This window comes from Cloeon dipterum, chromosome 4, assembly GCF_949628265.1.
Source record: "Cloeon dipterum chromosome 4, ieCloDipt1.1, whole genome shotgun sequence".
In the NCBI taxonomy this organism is placed as follows: domain Eukaryota; kingdom Metazoa; phylum Arthropoda; class Insecta; order Ephemeroptera; family Baetidae; genus Cloeon; species Cloeon dipterum.
In genome coordinates this window covers 17,365,601-17,392,660 of record NC_088789.1, presented here as the reverse complement: position 1 = coordinate 17,392,660, position 27,060 = coordinate 17,365,601, and the positions used below count along the sequence as shown (strand labels likewise).

At 39.8% G+C, this 27,060-nt stretch overlaps 2 protein-coding genes across 6 annotated transcripts; one reads left to right on the top strand and one right to left on the bottom strand.

Moving 5' to 3' along the window:
* Positions 1–469: 469 nt before the first annotated feature.
* On the top strand, positions 470–20,017 carry Hr39 (Nuclear hormone receptor FTZ-F1 beta). 3 transcript variants are annotated; one of them, XM_065491574.1, is made up of 14 exons: positions 470–615; positions 10,559–10,919; positions 11,964–12,083; positions 12,548–12,762; positions 13,763–13,885; positions 14,997–15,543; positions 15,981–16,274; positions 16,468–16,634; positions 16,698–16,829; positions 17,278–17,421; positions 17,482–17,601; positions 17,882–18,134; positions 18,190–18,344; positions 18,712–20,017. In XM_065491574.1, the coding sequence occupies exons 2-14, from the start codon at positions 10,781–10,783 to the stop codon at positions 18,802–18,804; spliced, it is 2,502 nt and encodes an 833-aa protein (XP_065347646.1). In that variant the 5' UTR covers positions 470–615; positions 10,559–10,780; the 3' UTR covers positions 18,805–20,017. The 3 variants fall into 3 exon arrangements, with proteins under 3 accessions (XP_065347646.1, XP_065347645.1, XP_065347647.1); XM_065491573.1 differs by having other exon boundaries at positions 14,979–15,543; XM_065491575.1 differs by lacking the exon at positions 11,964–12,083 and having other exon boundaries at positions 14,979–15,543.
* LOC135944550 (sodium/hydrogen exchanger 1-like) lies at positions 19,958–26,563 on the bottom strand. 3 transcript variants are annotated; one of them, XM_065491576.1, is made up of 19 exons: positions 26,424–26,563; positions 25,900–25,974; positions 25,796–25,841; positions 25,344–25,385; positions 24,235–24,381; positions 24,095–24,176; positions 23,892–23,919; positions 23,615–23,830; positions 23,100–23,285; positions 22,931–23,012; positions 22,781–22,876; positions 22,385–22,506; positions 22,127–22,329; positions 21,979–22,071; positions 21,860–21,925; positions 21,579–21,676; positions 21,416–21,521; positions 21,210–21,354; positions 19,958–20,077 (listed from the first exon to the last, which is right to left on the bottom strand). In XM_065491576.1, the coding sequence occupies exons 1-19, from the start codon at positions 26,425–26,427 to the stop codon at positions 20,049–20,051; spliced, it is 1,866 nt and encodes a 621-aa protein (XP_065347648.1). In that variant the 5' UTR covers positions 26,428–26,563; the 3' UTR covers positions 19,958–20,048. The 3 variants fall into 3 exon arrangements, with proteins under 3 accessions (XP_065347648.1, XP_065347650.1, XP_065347649.1); XM_065491577.1 differs by lacking the exon at positions 19,958–20,077 and having other exon boundaries at positions 21,184–21,354; XM_065491578.1 differs by lacking the exons at positions 25,344–25,385; positions 26,424–26,563 and having other exon boundaries at positions 25,900–25,947.
* Positions 26,564–27,060: the final 497 nt, after the last annotated feature.

The following is a 27,060-nucleotide window of genomic DNA, read 5'->3' as shown; positions in this document are numbered from 1 at the left end:
AAATTATGGTTTCCAATTACCAGGTATGGGAGAGATGGAAAAAAGCTCTTTCCAAATAAGAATATATTTATGTCCTCAAAACTACTTTGAAATGATCTTTCATAGCAATTTTGTATGGTTTTTAACTGCTTCAGGTCTGCGTCAGGTTTTAAATCTATCAGCTTTATTAATTATTATATAATAAAACATTAAAAATTCAAATCAGTTTTCGTGACACTTCAATCGCGGGATTCTGCATCAAAAGTAATAAAATTGAATTTTAATTGCTGATAACAATTAACAAAAAACAAATTTTAAGGTTTTGGCAAATCTCAATCAAACACGCGTGTGTGAAGCGAAGAAAGAAGTGTTTAGCGCGTTTGACTCTGCGGGAGTGCGGCGCTGGGAGTTGCGGATTTGGTGGCGCCGAGTGGTGCCACCTAGCGGGCCTGTACTCAAGCCAGGTCAGAGAGGCGTGCCATGTTTTTTGTGTTATTTCTTTACCTTGGGTCCATTCTAATCAGTGGAGGAAAGAAAGCGTGCAAGGTGGGTCTCCGTGCGTGTTTTGCCCGGCCAGCATGACTCGTGGACGCCCCTGAGGGACTCGCAGGGCCGCCGAGTGTCGCCGAGCGCCAGGTAGGACGCACCCCGGCCCCCGTCGCGGCCCCCGCAGACCCCTTGACGGGGCCCGCGGACCGCCTCCGTCGCGTGCACTCTCCAACGTCCTTGAACGTGCACACACTCGCCACTCTATTTATTTACATTGCGAGCCGAGGGCCGCCGGGGCCCACCATGGGCCCTCTGAGGCCCAAGGTCGATCCGAGTGCCGATTCTGCATCGGTGCTGTGGACGCGGCCGCACCACTCTCCTAAATTCCTATTCTAGTTAAGGCTTGGGTTCCGCAAAAATTCGTACTTTGAAAAAAATTATTTCGCTTCAATTTAAATTCTTTAGCTTTTTATTTATTTTGGTGCATAGACGAGATAGGATTTAAAGTTCTGCAGTATTTTGACGGATTTCTCAAGGTCGAAAAATGAATGGTTCCGCCACATTGTGACACTGCTCCCTGCAGTTTTAACCGGGGTTTTTTTTTAAATATAATATTTAACAGTTATTTAAGAAAAATTACATATGGGTAATCTAAAATATCAAGGATTTAGAAAATACTGCAAACAATAGGATGTTCCAAACAATTTGGGGTGTTTCCACAAGAGATTTGGTTGGAACTTTTTTGTTGAGCCCCATTTTTTTGTTAGTTAAGATGTTAGGGTGCTAAAATGTTAGGTTGTCGAAAGAACCTTTTTCGAAGGATTAATTTAATGCCGTTTTCCGAAAAACCGGGGGAAATTTTGGAGGAACAGCATTATTTACTAAAATGAGAATATTCTTGAGTTCTAATGAAGCTAGAACTTAAAACTTTGTGCCTAATGATGTCCATAGACTCCGTATTGAACCTACAATTTAAAAATTTGAACCAGTTCTTTAATTTTCCAAATTTAAGTAATTTACGAATCTTTCATGTTCGCAATTTTTTTCTTAAGGTACTTAAATGTTTGCCAAAGTCTGTGTAACATTCCTAGAAATTTTCAGGATGGTTAAACTCGAAGTTTTTTAAGTAGAGAGGGTCTAAGATCGAAAAACAGTTGTATTTTTAATTCAGGTGAACAATGCGGAAATCAAAATTGCTCGATTTGTTGTATTTTACCCTCATATCATGCTTGGGGTGTCCTCTGAGGTTAGACAAGACCATCAGAACAGATAAGAATCTGAAACTTGGTAGCCCTTTGAGTGGGTTTTACAGAAAATATCAAAATCTATATTTTAATTGTTACTTATTTTTCTCATTTTTAAAAATCCAATCTTTCCGGAGACTGTTCTTTCTTCGAACTTGATTTTAACAAATTATTTTATTAGGGTGTTAGAACGATGGAAGGTCGGAATTAGCGAATAGTAAACAAATAATTGTTGCGGCGGCGAAAGGCCGTTCGTTCGTTGGTTCGGTTGGTTCTCTGGCTGGCTCGGTTGGTCGGTCGGTCGGTTGTTAGTCATGTCATGAGTCTGCTCGGCTGCGCGAGTGAGTTTCTTTCTTTCTTCGCCGGCCGCTCGAGAGTCGAGAGCGTACCTGCGAAGGCAACAAAGCGATTGCTCAGGGTTCAGTGGCCGTAAGCCGCTGCCTTAACTGCAGCCACCGACCTTGGAGAGAACCAGTCGCTAGCGGGCTTAGCTCGCTTCATTTTATGTACAGCCAGTCTACGAACGAAACGAACCGACTCTGTTTAAACTTTGAGGCAGCTCACTCTGAAAAAGCATCCGCCATTCACGCCGACCGACCGATCGCCGCGCGCAATCCTTTAAATTAGCAACACAAAGATATACCTGCCATTTGAATTTCGCCACTTTCGTATACTCTACGCTGAATTTGCTCGGCAAAGACGAATAAATTCGATTCAAGAAAATATTCAAAAAAATATAAAGAATATCAAGTCTGATCCATTTGCAAGTTATTAGCGGGGCCTGTCAGAGGGCTCTCCCGTTTCAGGACACGAAAGACTTTTTAAAAAATAACAAGCAATTTGAGGCGTTTAAATTTGGCTAAATTTGATTGGAAGTTATTACCTTCAATGGAGTAATAATTTCAGATTCTAAACTATCAACCTTTCACCTTTTTTGTTCCTTGTAAAGCTGTGTGAAATCATCAAATTTGGCAAATAAGACTTCTTTTGCAATTGAGAAGTAGCAATAATTGAATCTGAAGCGATCTTCAAGCCGGTTATTAGACAGGTTTGCAAAAAATCTTCCAACGGCTTTAAATAAGCCATAATTTAACTCGCGTGTGTAAAATACATAGCCATCGTAATGTTCTAAAATAAAAATTAAAAAATGAAACAAATTTCACTGTTTCAACCAACGCCAGAGGAAAACATTCTTGGAATTAAGCTGCAATTAATAATTCAATTTGGCAATGAGCCCTTTGCACCAACTTCCTGGATAATATAAATTGTAGCAATATTGCTGAGGCGGACAAATGCCTGGAACGTAAACAAGCATGCGGTATATACACTGACACACACACACAGCGGGCGATTCGCAGCAAATTTGCACACAATCGCGGTCGAGTGTGTGTAGCAAAATGTTTTGTAGCAGAAGCTCGAAAAATTCCCACGCCTTACTATATCTCATCACTTCGACCTTGGTGACATTGTCATATCAAATTTCTCGCGTGGTTAGCCATTTTGCGCCTCGAGAAAGCAGACGTCTACGCTTTAAATAGATTAGTTGTTGACCTTTTCCAACAGTGCGTTAACTCTTTTCATTCAACACAAGGAAAATTCGATGAGAATTATTTGAAAAATCATATCATATTGCACTAAGAGATCCGATTTTTTTTTATCTCAAATTGAGACTAATTATTATTATCTTTATTGGCTTTTGGCTTTTGAGATTAAATTTCCTAAACTGAGCTGAGATACGAATTTTGGATCTCATCTGGTGATTTTTTTCCACAATTGGATCATTTATAAATGACTTCAGTTATTTTGGCCTCTAAATTCCGGATGCTCACCAAACCCTATCGTCTTTGTAGCGGTGAAATTGCGCATCGATCAACAAACACCCAAATTTCCATTATCGAATTGATTTTTGTCCTTTTCTTGCAACAAGGAAATTCGCGTTTGGTTGTTGAGAAATGCGCATTTTTCCGCTACCAAGACGGTATGGTTCTTGTTCCAGTTCCTGGCTATTTTCCCAGGCCTTTTAACGCGATTTATTTGTCCCTCATCACAGATGTTTCCACGTGAAAATTTTCTTTGGCGGCTATCGAAAAATCGCTCTGCATTGTAAACCTTTGTGAGAGGCACTACTCGACGCTGTTGGGGTGTCAATTCAAGAATTCAATCTGCGCTGTATTACTTGTTGCCGCGTCTGGCGTAATGAGGAAAATATCGCTCGTTTTTAAATTATGTCGGCGTACAGCGTGAGCAGTAGCGGCTAGCGCAACATGAAACTCAAAGGCGAGATCAAGTGCGTTGCAATTGGAAATCAAGTTTGAGAAGAAGCGTGACTGGCCGAGCAGAGAAACCCTTTCGGCGGCTGCGGCGGAGGCCAATGAAGCAGTTACACTTTTAAACGTGCAAAGGTGGAAATGCATTCGAGGAAGTGTCTGAGAGCATCTTTCTCTCTCTTGTCACCTGCGAGTGAACAAACGAACCGTTCAGAGCAGGCAGACGGAGTTGTTGCTTTCTCGAGCCATTTTTTCCTCTCTCTCCTCTTTCTCTCTCTCGCAAGACGGAGAGGGACGGCTGGCGGGGAAGCAAAGAAAATTCATTTTTCTCAAGGTCGGCCGGGCAAAAAATAATTAAGGAATCCACCTGAGAGAGCGAGCGAACGAACGAACGAACGAGACTTGGGCGCTTGCTTTTTGCCAGCGCTCTTTCCCGACGCCGCCGCCGCCGCAGCTTGCGTGCCCACCGAGCCCGCCAGCTGCCTTTTTCACTCATTGCACGTACTCGAGTGTTGCACTCTGAAATTGGATTTTACTATTTTTTGGCTTAATCAAAATTTAGACCCTGTGGTCGTAGTCGTAGAGCCAAAAAACAAAGGCTTTTCAAACAGCAGTAAACGTAGTCATTCGATTCAAATTTAAACCAATATTAGACATTTTTGGCATTTGAATTTCTTATCCAAATAAATAATTGAATCCCACAAGTACATGGTAGGAAAAATGACTGAATATTTTGAAAACGATGCAATTTTTATGTTGAAAAGCACGTCCATCGGATTTTCTGTGAACTGGAAGAGGACGTAACTCTGGAAAATTTTGAAATTGCGCACATTATGACGGAATATTAAAATGTGGAGAGGCGTGGCACGTATTTCAAAGCGGGGGAAATCGTAAAATTTGATGTTTTTACCAAGATTTTCAACCATATTTCTGGTTTTGCGGAAACAACGAAAAATAATATTATTTCAAAGTGCGTCAAAAAGCTTAATCAAACAGCAGAATATGGAATAACTCAAATAAACTATCGATAGTTTACATTTTCGGCATTTAAAATTCGGAAGGCCCCATGTATAGGGAACAGCTGTAAAAATAACACCTAAAATTCAGGTACACTAAACTGTAGAGTACTAATTTGCATCTTCCTGCTCCTCTAATTGCTCGTGTTTGTTTGAATCCAGACATTTCTAGTTTAAGTAAACTGTACACTCTCGCCAAATAATCATGTTCAGTACCAAAACACCACCATCATCTCCGTTCTTTGTCATAATTTTCCTAAATTTCAGGAAGTCTAAATTAATAGGATAAAAACGCAAATTGACGAGGAAAATTTTTTTAATTGCCGCTGATGAAATCCTGGGAAGAAAGAGTTAACTCAACTCAGTTCAGTCGGGCACCTTTTTCGGCTTGGGTCTGCAACATGTGTGCACAACACGCCCGACGCGCCGAGTGAGCGAGCGAGAGAGATGGAACACGCAAAGGTCGGCTGTGAATGGCTGTATTATTTTATAATTGAGGTGAATTCCTCATCACCGTTGCCGCCGCCGCGTTAGACTCGAAGACTCCACAGCTCAGATATTTATTCTATCTGGCAAAGCCGTGTGTGCGGCGGATAGTGACCGCGTAGATAAATAATTGCCCGATGAAAACCGCGAGAGCGACGGCCCGCGTTGATTAATAATAATTAAACTCTCCTCTTGAGTGACTCATGCCTCGCATTTTTCACCAACAACCAGCATGTTGACGCAGATTTTCCTCTAAATGAGCAATCGCACCGATCGGGATGTACTAACAATAAGATAATTAATTATTTTGGCGTGTATTGAAGCACAAAATAATTAATTTTGAGGTGAATGTTTGGTTTATAGTCAGTTTGTAGAAAGCGAGTCCCAAAGCTCGGGAAATCGTAAAATATAACGTTTCAATTTTAATTTTCAGGTAAAAACTAATTTTTGATTAAATCGTTAATAATTAATAAAAGTGTATCAAATTCCTAAAAAAGTCAGGATTTGTACTTATTGGATGGTGAAAACATCAGCGGTCAAGAAAAAAATAGTCGATAATCGGTTTTGCTCATTCATAATTATTCCATTCTTCGGGACTGGCTTTTATACTGTATTTTAAACACTTTCTGAAAAAATAATAACTGCTTTTTTATTCATTCAACTCTTTAACTGTCTTTTACTGTTAGCTGTTATCTTTTCTCTCTGAAGTTTCAAATGAAATATATTTTCAATTTCGGCACTTTCCTCCACATTTGTCCGTGTGAAGAAGTGTCCTTGAAAGCTACACTCGTCAGTTCTCCTTTCGATGTGCATGCGGCATCGTGTTATTGCTCCGTCAATTTCAAAGACACACACCGCATCCTCCGGAGAACAATCTCGAGCTCAGGTTCTCAGAATCCAGGAAAGCACACACGCCAAAACCGCACACTCGCTGCAGGCACTAAAAATTTCTCCTGAGATAGCAGCGTAGATCGAATAAATAACAGAAAAATAGAGAGAGACGCGCACATTCTTCACAAAAATTCAGTAAGGAAACATCCAAATATTATGCAACATCTGACGGCTGGAATTTATTTCCATCCTTAAGTCGAATCCATAAATCCAGAGCATGGAATTATTTTCTTTTTTTAAATGCTCGCAATGCCCAATCATTGTGACATAATTATGGTATGCAGAGCAGACTCTCCTTGACGAGACGAATCAATCGATATATTTTCTTTTGCATTTTTGACTCTTTCTCATTTTTTTAATTTTGCGATATTTTTTTTCTCACTGAAATGCTAAACGCATACTTAAAAACTGCTTGTAGTAATTATATAACAGTTAAGGAATATTTCAACATCTGACATGGATATGAAAAATTTTATTTTTTTATTTAACTAATTATTTCATTTAACATTTTTCTCTAAAATATTTGCATGATTGAAAAATTTAGATACGAAAAATATAGCAAATTTAATCATTTTTCAAATTAATAAATATTTAAAATGGAATTTTTAATTTTTAAAACGCTTTATTGTCCCAAAGTGACCTTGATATATATAAATTTTTCGTCATCTCAGAAATTCAAAATTGACCCACACCAATCGATTTGTCTCGTAAAGAAGAATCTATATTATCATAATCATTATATAATCGAGATTGAACAAAACTTGGATTTTTAAATCGATTTCCCCAAAGAGTTGACCTTTTCTTAACTCGAAAGCAATGCTTGATATAAATTGACTGGTGGTGTACACGTTTGATGCAACAAAATATATGTTAGGTGCGGTCGCACCACGTGTTTTCCTTGTTGCAGTGACAAAAGTATATTTATTTTCTTAGAATTTGTTTATGGAACGAATTCAGGTTGTTCAAATCAAGGCGTTCGTTTCTTTTTTTTTTTTTCAAAAAATCGCGTCCGATTTCGGTGCTAGATGAGAATAGAGCTGCGGCGAAAAAGCGTGGAAGCAGCGGCGGCGGTGGCGGTGGCAGAAGAAGGTGGCGTGACGTCATGACCTTTACGGCGTGACCTTGAGTCACCAGCGGCCCAAGTCTTGTCTGCCGGCAGGTAACCTTAAACTTGGCGAACATCCGCATTTTACTGCGCTCGCGCGCGCTCTGCCTAGCTGCACTTGCGAGTTCGTTGGCGATTTCGCAGGTGCAGCAACGCGCTGCACGGAACGGCTGCCAACCAACCACCCCCGCACGTGCGCCGCCCCGTGCAAAATAAGAACCTTGGCTTTTGTTTTGCGCCGCTTCCCGAAACGGCACTTCGCGTGACACTGCGCCCTCTCGTTGTCAGGTGTTGCTCATTAGTTTTATTGCACCGCGTGTGCCGCTCATGTTCGGTGCAATCGAATCGCCAAAAATGGCTGTGAACTCTTTAAAGTGGATTTGTAATGAAAAATCTGGAAAATTATTTTTACCTTTAAATGAGATACTCTGGAATATTTAAAATAAAAATTTCCAGGTTTAAATTTCTGAGAAAATCGGCGACAAAGTTTTCATGCCAATCAAGTGGCTCCTTATTGTTAATCTAGATATATTTTGCAGGAAAGGAAATTTAGCTCCTGATTCGCACACCATTGACGAGAGGAATTGAAATTAAGCAGAAAGTAATTGGAAAACCCGTTTAATTTTTCGAGCAACTAGGCAAATATTTGAGTCCTACTAGTTTTGGTTTATTTGATTTGTAGAAACTTCTTAATTCCATGCAAATGAAAAATGTAATTAACCACTTTTCATATAAAAAATATTGTTCGTTGTCCCTTACAAATAATATATTTAAATTTCACAATTTTTGCAATTTTTGCACCGACCTAGACCCACATTCAAGAGTAGACAGCATTTTTATTAATTAATTAAACTTTTCTCAAACTATCAATCTTCGTCAAAGAGAATTTCCTAGGATGCTGCTGACCAGCAATCCGAAAGTCTAATATGGTGCGCCTTTAAATACTCCCAAGGTTTTCTCTCCCTGCTTTTCCAATTCCGCATTACAAAAGACACCGTTGCAGCAGCAGCAACAACACGGTGGTTTAACTCGTTCGAATGTGTGCGAAAAGGCCTGTTGTGCGTGCATCGACTTTGACCTGCACTTGTCACTTGACCTTTATAATGACACAATACGCAAGATGAGCACTTTTCTTATTCGATTAGCGCCTCTCAATCCGAGTGTGGCAGAAATCCGCGGCCGCAAATTTATGCACGGTGCTAGCCAACTGAGAGTGAGTGACTCATTGCTCATTGCCAAAAGCATTTTTTGTTTTATTTATCTGCGTGAGACATCGCAAAACGATTCTCCTCGTGGCGAGAGCGAATAAGTAAAACGGCTAAAAACGGACAAAACTCATCGAGTGGCCTTTTTCGGCGCAGTCCTGCTCGTTTAGCGAGTCATTTTATTTCATATGATGAGAGTAGCTATGGCAACGCGGGTGATTAACTAGTTTTTTCCCCGAAATCGCAGGTGAAAAGTCTGAGAAAAAAATTTGTTTCACAAAATTCGTGGCAAAGGGCTATAATAAAGGAAATAAACGCCAAATTTGAATCAAATCAGAAAATTCAAGTGGATATGAACGGAAAAATTCTGAAAATTTTGCTTTTTTCGATATTTTCCATAAAATTTGGAAAAGAGCTTTTCCTAAACTAAGTTTGTTGAAATTTCTGAGAAAATCGGCTCCTAATCAAGCCGAGCACTGTCTCCATTTTTTAAATCAGCCTGTAAATTTACCCCATAATTCGCACACTGTTATATATATCACGACGAGATGAGTAGTCGAAATGAATTGAAAAATCATTGGAACGCTGTTTAATTTTTCGAGAAAATTTGACAAAATTTGAATTCAAGCTGTTAGTTCTTGATTTGATTTTTGTATATTTTTAAGATGGTTAATGCCAGTTACCAACAGATTCAATTGACCACTTGCCAGAGCCAACAATGCAAATGCTCTTAATTGTTGGCCTGTTAACATCTGCTATCCCCTTCTCTGTGACTCAATTTTTAGAGTCAAACGGCAGTTGCATCAAATCGTCTTCACTGCACAATTTGCATAGTGCATTTCTCTTTTGATCCAGAAATAAAGAAAATAAATCAAGCACTGCTGCTGTTTAATTTACAGCTCGATTGTAATGATTACCTTGGCTGGGTTGCGTCATGAATGAATCTCGCCGTGACTTGGTGTCGAGCAGATTCTCTCGCACACGCATAATTTCATCTCGCCTTGATTGGTTTTGTGTTGAAAAGCCTTCAGCCTGAAAAGTAAGAGGAAAAGGAAAAGAGATTCAGTCCTGCTCACGTCCGACCTTGGCCACAACAAAACAACAATAATCGTGCAGCGACGGCGGCGGTGCTCTGCTTATTTTCACTTGCGCGCTTAGCTCCTTTGGTAAAATAAATAATGGTCGGGGAATGCGGGACACACCTCAGACTTGTCTTTCTCAATGTGCTTCGATTTGATGAAAAGTTTCCAACTGACTCGTTTCTTTTTTCTGATCGTTTTACGCTACAGCCAGTGGAGAACGCAGCTATAGGGTTGCAATTTCTCACAACTTAATGTGGCTCTCCAAATTTTTATCTAATGATGATGACATTTGGTTTGCAGACTCTCCTCGATGAGACGAGTTGTTTGATTTGAATTTTGAATTCTTAAATATCATGATTTACGCATTGGACCAGTTTACAGCTTTCTTAACAAATTAAAATATTTAATAATATTAGAAAAAATGAAAAACAAAAAAGGTTTTGCAAATATGAAGTTGTTGAACTTTTTAAACAGGCATCTTTCGGCACAAAATTTGATGTTAGAACTCGAGATAATCTTAATGTTGAAAGCTATATGAGGCAGGTTGATGAGGTTGACAGGTTTTCCCAGATTTAATTCTGATTTTCCGGCAAAATGGCCTCTCGTTTTGCCATCAAGCGAGGTTATTTCGACGCCTCCATAGCACCACATAAACATAGTTACTAAAAAGTCAAAATGGTGCTCAAATAGAGTGTGAAAAATTGCCGACGGTACCAACTTCACCGTATAAAAACACCCAATTAGTGACGATCATCTTGTAAATCATCTAAAAGTGAGAATGGATGTTGTTTCAGATGGTGTTTGGTGCTTGGAGCTGCCGTCCGTAGTGTCCGTCTCCGGAGGCAAGCAAGGCAGCTGCGGCCGAAACTCGGGAGGCAGGGGGATGCAGAGGGCTCAGCAGGTTGGAAACGGCTGCTGACCAGGTGGAGGCTTGCCCCCCAGGGGAGGTGTAATGCGGCGAAGCACGCGTGCCGCTACACCAGGGTCCGCGCCCAGATGATACCGGTGGCGATGCAATGAATGACGAGGCCACCGGCGTCCAGCCACCAGCCCCCCTCACCATGCCCCACAAGCACTGGCAGTACCCCAAGGCCAACGGGGTTATCATCGACAGGATCAAGGAGGAGCATAACCTCAACACTATCCCAGAAGAAGGTAAATTGTGCTTTTTTTATCCAACTAAATGAAATAAAACTTTAAAAAATGAATCAACAAAATTTATGTTATGTTATGGTTTGGAGGACAAAATTGACATGAGTTTTAGAAAACTTAACGTAATTTACACATGCAAACAGTAGTTTCTAGTAGGTTTGCGTCTTAAAGATTTTTCTGCGAAATGTATTCATTTTTATGGGTTGTATGGGACAGTTTTGGAAAACGTTGGAACCTTAGTATCTCATCAACCGAGGTGCAATTTCAAAATAAGGTGTGCTTTGAATTCCTCTCGCCGAGCCCGATCAAACTGACACCAAGTTTGATGTTTTAGATCAAAGTCAAAGGTTGCTTTTCATTAAAAATTTGGAAAAAGCTAAGCTTAGGATTTTGGAATAAATAATGTGATTCTAAGTTGTCCCATGACGTTAGTGAACTTGTGTGAAAATTTCAGAGTGGTATTATTTCCACGGATCTCCATTCGAAACTCAAAAAACATGATTATTTTACTTTTTCGTGTTTTGCAAAGGTTGTTAACTCGAAGTTTCGGGTTCTAACCATCAGAATTGCACAAATTATTCACTGCTCGACTCGTCTCAACCTCTCCTGACCAGCTTAAGGGTCTAGGGAGAAATACTTCTGACTGTTTTTCCCTTAAAAATTTTGGCCAATATAGCAAGACATTAATTATTTTTTGTTTGGCCTGTCTGGAAAATATGTATTTATTTTGCAGTGTTTGTAACTTCTTGTGGAATTTCAAAATCAATTAAAGGCAGAAAATCAGTTATTAAATGTTTCCCAACCATCAAAGCCGCAACCCAAATTATCGAATTTAATTCGTTCAAATGCGGCTTTATTGCTCACAAACGCTTTTACCTGTCAAGGTCATCGGCAAATAAATGCAGTGTCACCTTTCTGGGAATGCCGCTAAACGCGCTGTTTACTCTCTTATCGGCGTTCAAAGCAATTAGCCTGTCTTGCAAACTGTAAAATCTTGATTCATGTGAAAGGTATCAAGATCGTAGCAATAATGAACGTGTTCAACAGGTGGCCACAGGAACAATGAGAACTGCCAAACCCAAGCCCTAAACCTTTTCAACGGCCCGCCACAGGGCCAAGAGGACGAGGGGTCGCTCTCGGACTCCGAAGTGAGCAGAATTTCCGCTGGTGAGTTTCGTATTATTTTTTTATAAATCCCTTTTACGACTTGAGACATCTTTTATTAGCCCTGTCTTGGTTTTGATGTAAATTTAAAATTTGAAAAATAGAATAATTAATCATTTCGAATTAAGGAAAAAATTAATTAATTGGTTGGTTGGTTGGTGTAATTAATTGAATCAAATAAACTACATTAAATTAAAAGCCAGGTAGAGTGCTCCGAAAATGTTCAAAATTTCCCTTGGGAAGCAATCAGGGTTCTCAGGATACACCCTGATGTGACCAAAAATCTCGTTCCTGAGCGCCCTTGAAAAATTGCAGACGATATCAAATCTCTTGTGGAAACACCCATTTGTTAAAATATTATACATTTTTAAATTTTAATTCAAATATTTGATAAAAAAACGTCATGTCGCGGTGGCTCTGTCTGCTGGAGTTCGCAGCAAATATATTCGTGCCCTTTGAATTCACAGCCGGTGTGAACATGCGTCTGAAAAAGAAGAAGCGCGTGTCGTCGAGCAGCGGGCTGACGTCGCAGTCGTCCGCCGTAGACGAGGACAGTCGTGACGCTGAGCGTCCAATGTCCTGGGAGGGCGAGCTGTCCGACTCGGAGATGAGCCGGCTGGACGAGGCGATTGTCGCCGGTCGAGGTGCCATTGTCGCCGCCGCGCAGGCCAATTCCCTGCAGGTGAGAAAACAATTCCGCAGAGTACTCAAGAGAGAGAAACAATTGTGCGGCAGTACCCAGGTCCACTTTCACGCCTAGGGCACTCCTTCGCCGCTTAAGACACACACCGCCCAGGAATTTCCTTCCTGGCGACGACATTCTTCCAACAGATCAATCTCACTCGCTTGATTTCGTCACGTAACATTTTTTGATTAAGATTAAATTTTAAAATCAATTTTTGAGCTGCTTTCGAAAGGAAATATTTTATGGGTTTGTTTTTTTATTATTAAATAAAAATCAGGTAAGGAGGAGTGGGAAGACAAGAAGGTTTGTTGTGATCTTGATAAATTCGTGGTAATTTTTCGATTTGATGAGTTAAGCGATTTACGGAACTGAAAATGAAAATGAGAAATGATTTCAAAGTTTTTAATAAATTTAGTCCAAAAAAATCGACCGTTGGGTCATTTGAAAAAAGTAGTATTTTTACTCACATAAATATTAAATTAGTTGCAAAATAAAAACTGCAAATCGCTAGAATCTTCATTTTATTTATTTTTTGGTTTGATTAAATTTCCAATAAATTTAAACCTCCGAAAGCTGTGGAAATCGACTTGTCGAGTCAATTTAATTCGAATTGTCTTTCACTGATGCGAGTACGGAGCGGTTTTCCATTTTTTGCTCGAGCATTAGCAACGCGTAAGGCATTTCCTGAACGGCAACTTTTGAAAAAGACGCGTTTTCGCCGCAGCCGCGGCCGCTACCTGTTGCTCTCGCTGATAATTGCGCCGGTCGCATTCTTGGCCGCGCATCCTGTTCGTTCAAATAATATGTTAATCCCAAGTGAGCAAGCGAGTGAGCAAGCGAGCAATCGATTTGATTTTTATTACCTCACGAGTGCGCCAAGTGAAAATGAAACTTGAAAAATATTTGAGACGGACGAGCGAGGCAGCAGCTTGGAACGAGTCCAATCTGATGCGAGAAAAAAAAATAAACTGATCAGTATTCTCCTTACAAATTGCAGCAGCAGCAACAGCAGCAGGAGTATGAAGAAGAGGCTTCGATGGAAGGAGTACAATGTGGTGGAGCGTCGCCCACGCGCTGCTCGCCGCCCATGCCAGTTCTCCTCGACATCAAACCGCCTCCTGTAATTACCTCGGCTCTTTCCATTTCTCTGTCTATACAAGATGATTCTTCTTTGATTGTGAAACTGCCTAGTTTTGAATTTTATGTTCTTAAAACGAAAAAATTATATAGGATAACACAAAAAACTGATATTACATTGAATCTTTTGGCTTTTTTTATAAGTCCTAAAGGAATTTTTTTAAAAAACAATTTGGAGGCGATTTTTTCCGGGGAGATTGAAATATTTTTTAAGATGGTTATTAAATATATGAATTCTATAGATGGAATGAAGCATTTGAAAACTGATACATAAAATAATTCAAGCAGTTATAAATAATTCCAGTGCTCAATTATATTTTTTACTATTATTTTCTTCGCACATATGTCATTGAATTATTTCTACAGGCCACAAAATCATTGAAAATTCATCATTCCATATATAGATATAATGTTCCTCTATTAAAATATTTAAAATTATACCATAAATTCCTTTACAGATAAAATTGAATTTTTGCCAGATTTAATTCGCCAGTTGCGTTAAAATCTTAATGTTTGCAGCCGCCAATAGATTACTTCTGATTTAATGGTAATTCCGCTGCAATTTTAGACTCAATCCTACTGTTAGGCATTCTGCTCTTAAAATGATTTCATATAATATGGTATGCTGGAAGCAAAAATCGATTCAGCCAATTGCTGTAGAAATGTGTAATACAATTCTTTTCAAATAAGAAAAATCTTTGCTGACGTTTCTAAGGTGATTGGCAGGTCTGATTTTTGTTTTCAGCACATAAAATGAAATCATTTCTAAGTCTTGAATGCACAGCAGCAGGATTGAGTCTTAAATCGCAACAGAAAAAAGTGCCTTATAATTGGAAGAATACGGTGGCGGCCTCAAACATTTAAGGGCTTTCATTTTTTAACATATTCGAAGTATTTGAATAGTGCCATATTGGAAATTTCAAAATATTAAAAACATATCCTTAAATTTCGTTGCAAATAAATTTGGAATTAGGTTATTTGAATTTTAAGTTTTAAAATAGATCAAATTTAAAATCCATTTACTTAATTTTCCAATTTCCTATGTAACTGAAAAGAGAGTTAATAATTTTAATTAGACTTTTATCTATGCGCAGATGAGCGAGAAAGGTATGAACCTGGTGAGCGGGTGCGGCGAGCAGCGCGACGAATCAGTATTGAAAGGGTCGACGCTGCCGCCGGGGCTGCCGTACACGCCGTCGCAGAGTCCGCTGACGCAGCGGCACATGCTGCTCAGCAAGTCGCAGCAGCAGCAGCACCCGCCAACCCCGAGCCCCGATTCTGCGATCCACTCGGCCTACTACAGCCCGACGCAGTCGCCGGTGGCGTCACGGCACCCGCTCAGCTCTTCGGGCTTCAGCAGCCCGTACTCGACGCGGCACGCTACGCCGTCGCTGTCGCGCACCAGCTCGGACGCGTCGCAGTACTCGCAGCACTCCACCGGCTCGTGCTACTCGTCGCCGGCGCAGTTTTCCTCGCCGTCGCACAGCCCCGTACAGGCGCGACATCCACTGCACCTGCTCGCGCACACCTCTCTCTCCAGGGACTATGCCCTGCCGCCGCACGCTTCCCCAGGTGTCGTCGTCTACGCCAGGTCCGACGACGAGAAGCACGCCTACCTGCACGACCCCGTCCATCACGAAGGTATCCCAAACCCTTATTTCATTTTTTTTAATCGTTAAAATAGTTAACTTTAAATATTTAAAAAATATATATATTGGAATAGATTAAAAATAAAAATAAGGGAGTTATTTTTTGCAAAATTTACCAACTTTAAAATTAAAACTTCTGTTTTATAATTAAAATTTTTCAAAAATATATATTGGAAATATTTTTATTTCTTTAAATTGAAAATAATTTTTTGCAATTTCCAAATAGTTTAAAATTGTAAAACCATTTAAATCGGTGGTGAAATAATTGATTGCAAACCTATATTATGTTGAAAAATATAATTTAAGTCTTTCTCCTTTTTTGCATCTCCAATTCTCTACAATCACGTCAGTCATGTTTCTGGAAAATATGGTTTCATTTAGTTTGTTCAAATAATTTTAAGAAACAATTTTAACACATAAAATTATCAGGACAATACCTGCGGGACGACGTGGACGATCAGCCAAGCCTTTCGTCCGGCGCCGGTATCTCTAGGCAGCAGCTGATCAACTCGCCGTGTCCGATCTGCGGAGACAAGATCTCCGGCTTCCACTACGGCATCTTTTCCTGCGAGAGCTGCAAGGGCTTCTTCAAGAGGACCGTGCAGAATCGCAAGAACTACGTCTGTCTACGCGGCTCAGCGTGCCCCGTCACCATCGCCACCAGGAAGAAATGTCCCGCATGTCGCTTCGACAAGTGCCTCAAGGCAGGCATGAAGCTTGAAGGTATGCCAATTTATTTTCTGTTCCTTTTGACTTAGTAGAATTCTTTCAAGGAATCGTCAATGCGAAAAATCGTGCACGCATAATTGAATGTTTGTTCAACGAATAAATTTGTATTTGCTGTGCGAAGGATATTTTAACTATTTTTTAAAAAGTCTTGAGTTATCACTGCAATTTATATTTTTTTTAATCTTAGCGATCCGCGAGGACAGGACGCGTGGGGGGCGAAGCACGTACCAGTGCTCGTACACGTTGCCCACAACTCTCATCCCACCCGGCAGCTCAAGCTTGGAGCAGCAGCACTCGCCTGAGAAGCTGCCTTCCCCGAGCCTCGCACCCTCCACTTCCGCTCACCACTCTCAAGTAGACAAAATAAATTTTGGCCCTCCCCTGACAGAGTTTGCTAATTAAAATGCATTTTTGCAGGCATTTCAGGCAGCACAGATGCCGTCGCAGAGGGAGCAGACCAGAGTTAAAATGGAAAACATGGCTTCCGAGGCAGGAATGTCGCATCGTAACGCCAGCAGCAACGGCGTCAGCGTGCCACAGTTGTTACAAGTGAGTTTATACCAATTACCGTCGTAAATTAAAAATATCAATTGCAAATAAGAAAAAAAATTAGGCTCTGAATGACCTTAACAAAAATATCAAGTTGCCTTTTGGCATGTCAAAAATGACCCATCAATCGATTTGTCTCGTTAAGGGAAATCTATGTACCGCTATGTACCAAAAATCAGCCTAAATTGATCCAAAATTGGATTTAAAATTAATTTTTTCAATATCCCAAATAATTATTTATCTTTGTATCTAGAAAAATTATAAATATAAACCTTTTCGACTGGTTAGTTCATGTTTACATCTCAAAAGTTAAAAATTTGTCAAAAAATAGAAAAATTGAGATTTTTTAAAATACTTTTTACGTTAGAAAGATTTCCATTTTTACGTTATATGTTTTGGCATATTTGTTCTTATACTAAAGCATATTTTCAATTCTTTTACAATTCAGGAAATCATGGATGTTGAACATCTGTGGCACCATGAACAAGGTGGAGGCCCTTCTTCAAGGAGGGCGAGAACGGCAGCTGAGGCAGCATTGCTGGCATCTGCTGGCGACGACTCAAGCTCATCAACAAACCAAGACTTTATTCAGGTACATCTATATTTATCTACCTTTGGTGATAGCAGACTTAAAAAACAATTTCTGCTGCAGGCCGCCGCCGCCTCGAATGGCAGCACAGATTTCATACAAAACCTCTGCTCGATCGCCGACCACCGACTGTACAAGATCGTCAAGTGGTGCAAGAGTCTGCCTCTATTTAAATACATATCTGTAAGTGCTTTTTTTAGATACCGTCTTAGTTTTAATTTAATTATCATAAAGGGTATTGTTCATTTGAAAAAAGAAATATTTTGAACCAAAAGCATAGAAATTTATTTCATTAAATTTTATTAAATTTCTGTTTTTTATTTTAAAATAGACCTATCTTGTAAAACAATTTCAATTAAATTTTAAAAACTGTAGCGTCCTTACAAATTTTATCCGTTTGAAAGAGTTTGACTTTTTTAAATTGTGCACATTAAGAAAATCTTCTAAACACTTGTTTTGTCAGATTGATGACCAAATAGCTCTGCTGATCAACGCCTGGTGCGAGCTGCTGCTGTTTTCCTGCTGCTTCCGCTCAATGTCGTCTCCTGGAGAGATCCGAGTGTCGCTGGGCAAATCCCTGTCGCTGGAGAAGGCCCGCGCGCTAGGCCTGGGGCCCTGCATCGAACGCATGCTCAACTTCACTGAGCACTTGCGCCGTCTCAGACTGGACAAGTACGAATACGTCGCCATGAAGGTTATCGTTTTGCTTACGTCGGGTACGTACTCCCTCGTTGTCATCTATTTCTTGCTAATTTTGTTTTCTCACTTCAGACACGTCTGACCTGAAAGAGCCTGAAAAGGTGCGAGCTTCTCAGGAGAAAGTATTGGAAGCCCTTCAGCATTACACCTTGCAAAGGTACCCAGACCTTCCCTCCAAGTTTGGCGAGCTGCTTCTCCGAATCCCCGAACTGCAAAGAGCATGTCAGGTCAGTCCCAACATCTTTGAAACTAATTTATTTTTTGGTTCGCAATAAACATTGTTGACACGCTGTGGGCATTGGTCCTTGGATTTAAACGAAATATGCTAGGCTTGAAAATAATCCATTTTGGCTTTTCGAGATAAAGGTTGGGGTTAGACCACCCTCTGCCCCCCGGGCGAGAGTTGAATTGATCAGAACTGAGCGTTATTGGTACGGTTTCACGTGTTTTCCCCACGACAAACTCAATTCTTGACGTAATTTCATCGTATTTCCCCCTTTGGTTGTAATACCGTCAGTTAACACCGCCTTCGGCATCGGGACATCCCACGAAATGAGATTTCCACCAAAACAATGTATCAAAATGCTGTTTCAGATTGGAAAAGAAATGCTGAGCTTAAAGAACAAGGATGGAGAAGGGTCGTCAAGTTTCAACCTGTTAATGGAGCTCTTGAGAGGAGACCACTGATGATAGTGCCACAAAGTAAGCAGAAATTGCAAAAAAAAGTCCGCGTCGGCGGAGAGCGAAACTGTGCAGGTCCAGTCGTGCCTTACGGCCTCGGGAAACTGACAAAGTGTTGACGTCGCAAACATAAACAACGCAAAGGCTTGACCCAAGACTTGAAAGAGAGCAGATAATACTTACTATGGTAGCAAATCGAATAACGGTGTTTGTGGACAGTGCTGTAGCAAATAAGAAGATAACCCGTAAATGTGGCCAACTTTTGTAACACTTTGTACACGCGCGCGCGACTCTGTAATTCTCTGTATTCTCTCCCCCATAGTGATAATTCATTACTTAATATCCGCCGCTTAATAAAAACGAATCTTCGATGTGAATGTTAGGCTAATTTCCTAGCTCGTAGTCGTCTGATCGGTTGAGTCTATCAGATTCCCCCCCCCCCCCAAGTCCGAAAAGTGTCCCGGACAGATGGCGCCACTGTCAGAGCTCGTGACACTGGTGATCCACGCGAATGGCCATTTTTTAAATCAGGAAATCGGCTTATGTGAGAATGAATGTTTTTAAGGATTTGGGCACGTTTTCTTAGCGGAAAACCTGCTTCAAGATGACTGAGCTCTTGAGCTGTTTGATGCCAAATTGTATCATTGCCCGCTTGTTGAGTTTTTGTTGTTCGAGAGAGAAAGAGAGAGATATGTTGCTGGTCACGTTTGGCATTATTTGGAGCTGGGCAGTCACGAAATCCTTTTCTCTTATGTACTGTGCCAAAGCGTTGATTTCCACACAAACAAACTTTACAGACGAGGCCTTTGAACGAACCTTTTTGCTAAATTTGGTGACCTGACGTGTGTGCTATTTTGATCGAGCGCTCCAACCTAAATCTCAAAACCCGATTTGCTCGTTGGAAAAAGATTTTTATCACGCATTGCATCCCACAATGTGATTGTTGATTTTTCTTTTCACATGTAATTTTTTATTCCTTGTTTTCACGATGCTTTTTTAAGTAATAATAAGGTTTTTATTAATATTACTTTTATATCGAATAAATCTCACAAGAGAAGAGAGGAAAATTACATTTTGGTTACAAGGTTAAGGGTGATCTTTTGTGAAAAAATATTGATAGGCTTTGAAAAAGCTTCAATCTCCACCAAACATCTACAAGAGCTTATTATCATAATTTATTATTGATTATAGTAATAAAACGCCTATTGTGATTTCGAAACCTACTCTGCTTAATTCTCTTCACACCTCCTTCACGCTTCGTCCAGATTCAGCATATTTTCTGTAACAAATATTTGTTAACCTTAAAAACAGAAATTGGGCTGCCAAAGAGATTGAAAATAGCAACTGGAAAGTTGATCATGACACGTCATATCTAAACGAGTTGTTTCAACGAGAGATTTTAATTACGTCTACAATTTTTAACTATTTGTTGAGCACCACTTTGATTTTTAATTGTATTTGTTAAGGTGCTGTAGAGATGCTGAAATAACCAAGTTTTACGAAAAAAATTAGCCCGTTTTCCTGGAAAATCGGCCTCTTGAAGCTTACAAAATTGAGATCATCTCGATTTCTAATGAAGCTAGAACATCTAACTTTGTGCCAACAGATGCTAATTAGTAATTAGATGGTCAAAAACTATAATTTTTTTATTTATTACTTCTAGTTTATTCTTGCCAAGTCATACAATTAAGAACATAATACAAATTACAGCAAGAAATTGCATACATTATGTTTATGTTTGCATTTTTTTAATTTTTCATTTGAGTATGCTATAAATTTTGTTCATATCATAAAAGCGACATCTTTACATTTTTTTCTGAGTAAAGAGATACAATGTTGACTTTGTATGACATGCCTATAGAAAAATTCTATAGAAAAAATAGGGAAACTTTTTCAAGATAAGATGGGGAATATTTTTTAGTTCACTATGACGACGCCTATGATAGCTCTATATGTATTGGTTCGATTTGCAATATCTGCACAGCATTGGAAAGGCCAAGTCAAGAGCTTTCAGAATTCTTGCAACTTTTTGGAAGAAACCATGGCACACAGAAACTGATACCTTTCAAATGGTCAAATTTGACAAATTCGGAATGCTCTTGACTTGGCCGTTCCACTAATGTGCAGATCTTGCAAGTCGAACCAATACAGAGCTCGTCAGGCATCGTTAATGTGGCCTCAAGTTCAAACTGAATGATATCGAACGCTCGAGAGCTACCCTGACGCCAGGGTTCGATTACTTGCATGTTCTGATGGTCTCATCTGACTTAAGGAGACACCCCCAGCATGTTCAAAAAAATGGTAAAATTGAACCGATACCGTCGCTTTATTTCGCACAATGCCAATTTTTTTCGGTTAAGAAGAAGGTTTAGCCCGACGGGTTAGTTAACTTTTGGACGATAGCCACTCACCTCTAGTAGTTTGCCGCCGCCACGCGCCGTGAATCTGTCTGGCATTGAAGATCTGCGATTGTCTTCTAAAGCAAACTGCCGGCTCGTCAAGTTTCTCCAACTCGCAAGTGTCGTCTTCCACGTGGTGCCGCATGAAAGACATTGGCTGAAACCGATTCCCACATTGCAGGTAAATTAAAATATTACCTTTTCCAAATATTAATTACCCTGAAATTGTGCAGCATCGTTTTGATCTGCCTGCCTTGCTGGACGCTCTCCTCACCGAGCCCGGCACCAGGTCGCAACACGTCGACCGGAGTTATGGGCAGCTGGCTGCGGGAGGTGAGTTCATTTTTCATATTTGAGTGTGAAACGTGATATTTTACATACCGAGCGTGTCTTTTGAACGCGCGGAGCACGTCCGGCTCGTATTCCGAAATTAGGAAGACCTTTTTCAAGTATTTATCGTCCCACTGCAGCAACTTTGACTGCGAAAAATTGGCAAAAAATTAAAATATCAATTAATTTTGGTTCCTAAGAGTTAAATCGTGCGTTATTCTCACAATCGAAAGGAATTTATTTTTAACTTTGAGAACAGATCACTCTTAATCCAGGATTTTCTTGAAATTAAAAACAAAAAAATCACGCAAAATTGAAAAAATTACACTCACAAAAACAGAAAAGTGGCCCGTGATTCCAATAACTTGCTCCATCCCGGCGAGCATCAAGGTCGCTACCTAATTACCAACCAGTTGAAATAATAACAAAATTTGAACATAAATTATTATACGTTTTCACTGAGATCGACAATCAAGGGCTTGTCTTTGCTGTCGTCGGCCCTTTTAATATTCAAAAGATTCATCAGGGGCTTGAGAGTGATGCCCTGGAATAAAATACCATAAACATTTGGACACTTAAAAAGGCCACAAAATTTTCACCTGAACGAAGACGGTGAAAATGATAACTGCCAGGGTGGTGGTGAGAAAGAGTTCCCTCGGTTTGACTACGTCCGGGAGTAGCATGTGGCTGAGCGAGAAGCAAACGGCGCCTCGCAACCCGCCGTAAGCCATTATGAACTGTTCGAAGAAAGAAATTCTGCGGACTCGGCGCGAGTTCACCAGATCGGTTAGCAGCAGAACGGCTGTGTGGGTTCGGTTTTACGAGTGCGTTAGATGAGGATCTAGTTAATTCCTTACAAATGAATCGGCAGACTAAGCACAAAACCAAGGTCCACGCTATAAATCCGGCGTGGAGCTCGTGTCTTTCCATAAAAAATGCCAAGCCCAGGAAGAGGAAAATTATCGCCTCACTGATTGCACTGGAAAAATTACAAATTGTAAAAATAAGTTGCAACAAAAAATTTCGTTTTAATATCAATTGAAGTCCCACAATCCAGGCATTTTGTTACAACATTTATAAAAATAAAACTACAATTTTATTATTGATAATGCCAATCGATTCCTAAAGGTCGAATTAGATCAGGCAGCCGAATCACTCGTCTCTCAACTGTTTGAGTAATTCAACAAACTTCCCCAGAAGTGCAAATTACTAGTTCGACTTGTTCCCTCCAAAAATTGCTTATTAATCATTACCTGGACATTTTGACGAAGTATTTAACCGTAGTTTTAGACTTTCGAGAGACGTTTCGCATTGCGTAATGAGACTGGACGAGGCCACATCCGATAATACTGCAAACACAAATTTTATTTCTCCTTGTCAAAGCAACTTAAGAGACACTTAACCTGATGATTCCGGAAAATGCGAAGAGCTCAGCAGTCATGTAGGACATATAGGCGATGCCTAGGATCAAAAGCGGCTCGAACACTGTCGGAGAGAGAAAAAATGACTTTACAATTTCTTTTCTGTCGGACTAATGTTGAAAGATGGTCTTTAAAGTGGGCGAAGACAAACCTCGCACGTGCTTGGTGGTCTTGGTCAAGAGCGCGGCCACGAGACCAAAAACAATGCCAATGAGAAGACCGACCACCCCGATGGCCACCAGGTTCAACAGCCCCAGGCACACTTTCCCAGCCCCCACCGGCTCAGCCGACTCCGCGAATTCCAGCAGGGTGTGGTATATGCCCACTGTTACGGCGTCTACCAAAGTAAATTCACAGCAATTAATAAAAAACCTGCTGACGAATGAATTTTAATCGAGAAATTATGATGAAGGGTGGAAAATAAATTTTGTGGTTAACTGAAGACAAATAAATAGTTTTGCTTTTACTTCTTTTGAAATCCATTTAAAACGCTCCTAATTAACTTAAATTGACCTAAAAACCGTCCAAAACTCCTGGAATTATATTCATTTTTCTTCTACTCATGAGACTTTGATAATGCTCAAATTGGTTTTTAAATTTTCAACTTAAGTTTGGTGCAATTTTAATTAATTTCGACATTTCACGGAAAAGATCAGGATTTCTTACCATTGAACAGCGACTCTCCAAAAACCAAAAAGTAGAGGATTCTGTCGATGTGGGTCTCATTAAAAATGGCGAGCACCGCGACAGGGTCGACCGCGGAGATGAGGGCCGAGAAAATAAGCGCGTCCAGCATGGTCAGGGTGTACGAGCTGTTGTGATTCACGAGCAGGGCGCCGTCTCCCATCGCTCCCATATGGTACAGAGCGTACAAAGCCGGACCTTTTTGTTAGCAAAAGAAGGAAATCGGCAATTGTGTTACAACAAATTTTACTTCAATTACCTATGGCAAAAGTGTTGATCACGGTTCCCTGAAAACGCAACGATTCATGAGAATTCTAGATTTTAGTCACTAAAGGGAGCTAAAAATTTTCTCCATTATTCAAGCATTTTTTTAATATATTGTAATCTATCGATAAATATTCAAAGCGCTATCATATCATAAAGTTCAACAGTTTTTCTCATTTTGAGAAAGAGTGAGTTTACCACAACTGCGTACAACATGATTGTTCCGATGTTGGATGCAAAGTCCGAGTCGTATAACGTGTATGACGACTCTAGAATCACGCTGAAATGAAATGAGATTTCTTTTTTATTGAAGTCACTTTTGCATCGGAAATACTCACGGAGGAAGCAGGACGTAGAAGAAGAGTCTCGGGGTGAAGGCCAGGAAAGGGTATTTCTCTGCCGTCTCTGCGGTGCAGTTTGTGCTGTCATTTGTGACCATTTGCTCCGGATTTGCAATTGGATCGTTAGGCAGAGCGTCAAGCAATCTGATTTGAAAAAAAGGTTGGAAAATATGGAGATAAAAAAATGTGCTCTTTGAATTAGTTTTTTTTTCTGATTCAGCGGGTTTAACAAAAATCTCTGACTGTTGGAATTTGCTATTTTTAAAATATTCCTTGTCCCAATTTCCTGGAAAAGCCATTTCAAAAATTGACTCGCAATTTTAAAAGCAAAATACAGTTTTGAAATACCAAAATACTTTTATGAAAACCTTATAAAATAGTTAAAAATCTTCAAAAGCACTCTTCTGTTTGCAAAATTATGAAAATGACACATCATTCGATTTGCCCCTCGCTGGGCGGATTCCAAAAATGCAAAGTTTATTGAAATCTGACTACTTTTCATGTTATTAAGGTAGTTTGAAATTTCTTAAAATTTAACTTTTTAATTACGGAGGCGTGGACCTAGTGAACTATTAATAACAGGATCTGTTTCTTTGGCAAACAAGCAATATATATAAGTACTTCATTTTAGCCCATGTTAACCGTTTTCAACACAGATTAGCCACATTCATTGAAATTGAAGTCTTAAATGTATATTTAGATTTCCGTGTGTGAAAACAGCACACCTGTTTGCTTCTGACATGCACGAATTACCGGGTGCCGTCCTTTTGTAATCAAATGACCTGCAGTCAAAGATGCTTAAAATTGACTTTGTGATAACGGCATCAAACCGTGTGGAGTCATTGTTTACGCGACAAGATTGCGACGTGTACAATTGTCCAAAAGCAGTCTATTTGTCGCGACCATAAATTGTAATAATCTGCTGCGACAGCCGCGCGCGCAACTTACAGCTGACACATGAAAAGAGTTCAATGAATCGCGTGAGAAACAAAACAATAAAATTTTCGCCCGGCACGTCACCCTCACTTTACAGCCAGCGTAAATCATGCAACGCGACGAACAAATGAGAATAATTTCTAATGCGCTTGAATCAGTTTTCTACTTACTTCAGGAATTGGCCGATGGCCAAACCCAAGATGATTAGCACGCTGAAACAGGGTTCATCAAAATTTGGTCAATAAATCTCGCTCTAAAACTCTGATGAGATTATTGTTGGGACATAATTTATTTAGTATATATAGAACCAACGATCAACATCTATTGTTGTCTGTGTAATCTCGAAAAGCTTCAAATATTGAAAGAGGCCACACGTGGATCAGCTCTAGCTAATTATTTATTAATATACGCGTGACATTGGCAATCAAACAAACAAACGTTTGAAAGCAAACAAAGCACTCGGTTGGGCTTATATTTAGATTGGCCGTGCAGCAGTCAAATAAAGCATTATCACACGTGGAAAAATCCACTCGGCCATTTAGGAAAGTTCCAGCATGTTAATTTTCGAGCTGATTACTCAATGAGATGCGTGTCTGGTGGAAATATTCCACTGCGTGTTTACCATGACTCGGGCAGCCACTTGGACAGCGAGGGCACGTGGTGGAAACCTTAAAAATGAAATTGTTCAGATTTTCTGCTGAGGGGTCAACTGGGATTCTGACTTACCGATGGTGACCACGGCAGTTAGCACCAAAAACGAGGTGATCGTTATGTACGAGCCCACTTCCAGCCAGTGCCAACCTACACCCATCTTTTGTTAATTTCCAGGCAACAATTGCATCTGTCAATTTTTTTCTTTGTTTGAATTTCAACTTGATGCAAAATAAGAATTTAAATCAATTAAAGTGTAGCTTTACAGGCCAACAATTAAGTGATTCATGGATTTTTTTGCGAAATTTACAAGGGGAGCGCACCATTCCCCCGCCATAAAAAAGATCATGGCTATGAAAATAAACATATTTTTGGTTAAATATTGCGCTTCCCTTGTTGTCTGTATTATGCGAAATAATGGAATCAGGACTGAGTAAGTAGTTAAAATAAAAATTTTGCCAAATTTATAAATTATGTTACAAAAAATGAACTTTTTAGTTTTTTAAGAATCAACAACCAGGCTAACAGAACTATCATCGTTTCCTGGTTAAATAGTTTATAGCAATTTTTGAAAAGCAATAGAAAAGCCAAAACCATACCCATGTTGCCGGGTAAATTATGAGGAGGAAGAATTAATCCGTCAGCAGCAATTGTCAGCTTGGTGTTTATGTGCCGGAGTGGCACCTACAAAATGTTTGTTGCGCGGTTGCTGGGAGCAACTTCCTTTTTTGAAACCGCACAGATAAAATGACCGAGTAAAGCAGTTCCAGCTGAACTTGGACACTCAATTATGAAATTTAACCTAACGTAACTGTTAGCTCCTGTTTTGATGTACATAAAAGCAAATTGTTTGAACCAGTATTTTCTGCTCAAAATTAAGCACAAAATGATCCACAAATTGTAATATCTGTGTGATAAAAACTAAGTATAATTAACAAAATCGAAATATCACGGGTCGGAGGACATTAATGGCATGAGGTCAAGTCCTTAGAAGTACACTTTTGCTATATTGGAATTGGAATTGTATTTTTCAGAGGCGGTAGTTACATTTTTAAGAGTTACGTAACCACTGATGGAATTTGCTGTTTCTCTAGCTCCACACTCTCCGTAAATTCTCTTTGCAACCCGGTATTTTATGTAAAATGAAACGCGCGCAGCTCCCTTTTCCTTCTATCGAATTGCGATGAGCAGCAAAAAATAAGAAGAAGCTTTTGAACCCTTTTTAGCTCTGATTTA

What these genes read in the sequence shown, in the direction of transcription:
- Hr39 (XM_065491573.1), top strand. Translation starts at nt 10,781, where the DNA reads ATGAATGACGAGGCCACCGGCGTCCAGCCACCAGCCCCCCTCACCATG. An exon ending in CGACCCCGTCCATCACGAAG is followed by an intron (nt 15,544 to 15,980) that starts GTATCCCAAACC and finishes TAAAATTATCAG; the next exon opens with GACAATACCTGCGGGACGAC. An exon ending in GGCAGGCATGAAGCTTGAAG is followed by an intron (nt 16,275 to 16,467) that starts GTATGCCAATTT and finishes TTTTAATCTTAG; the next exon opens with CGATCCGCGAGGACAGGACG.
- LOC135944550 (XM_065491576.1), bottom strand. An exon ending in TCATGTTGTACGCAGTTGTG is followed by an intron (nt 23,920 to 24,094) that starts GTAAACTCACTC and finishes TTGCGTTTTCAG; the next exon opens with GGAACCGTGATCAACACTTT. An exon ending in GATCAACACTTTTGCCATAG is followed by an intron (nt 23,831 to 23,891) that starts GTAATTGAAGTA and finishes GCTAACAAAAAG; the next exon opens with GTCCGGCTTTGTACGCTCTG.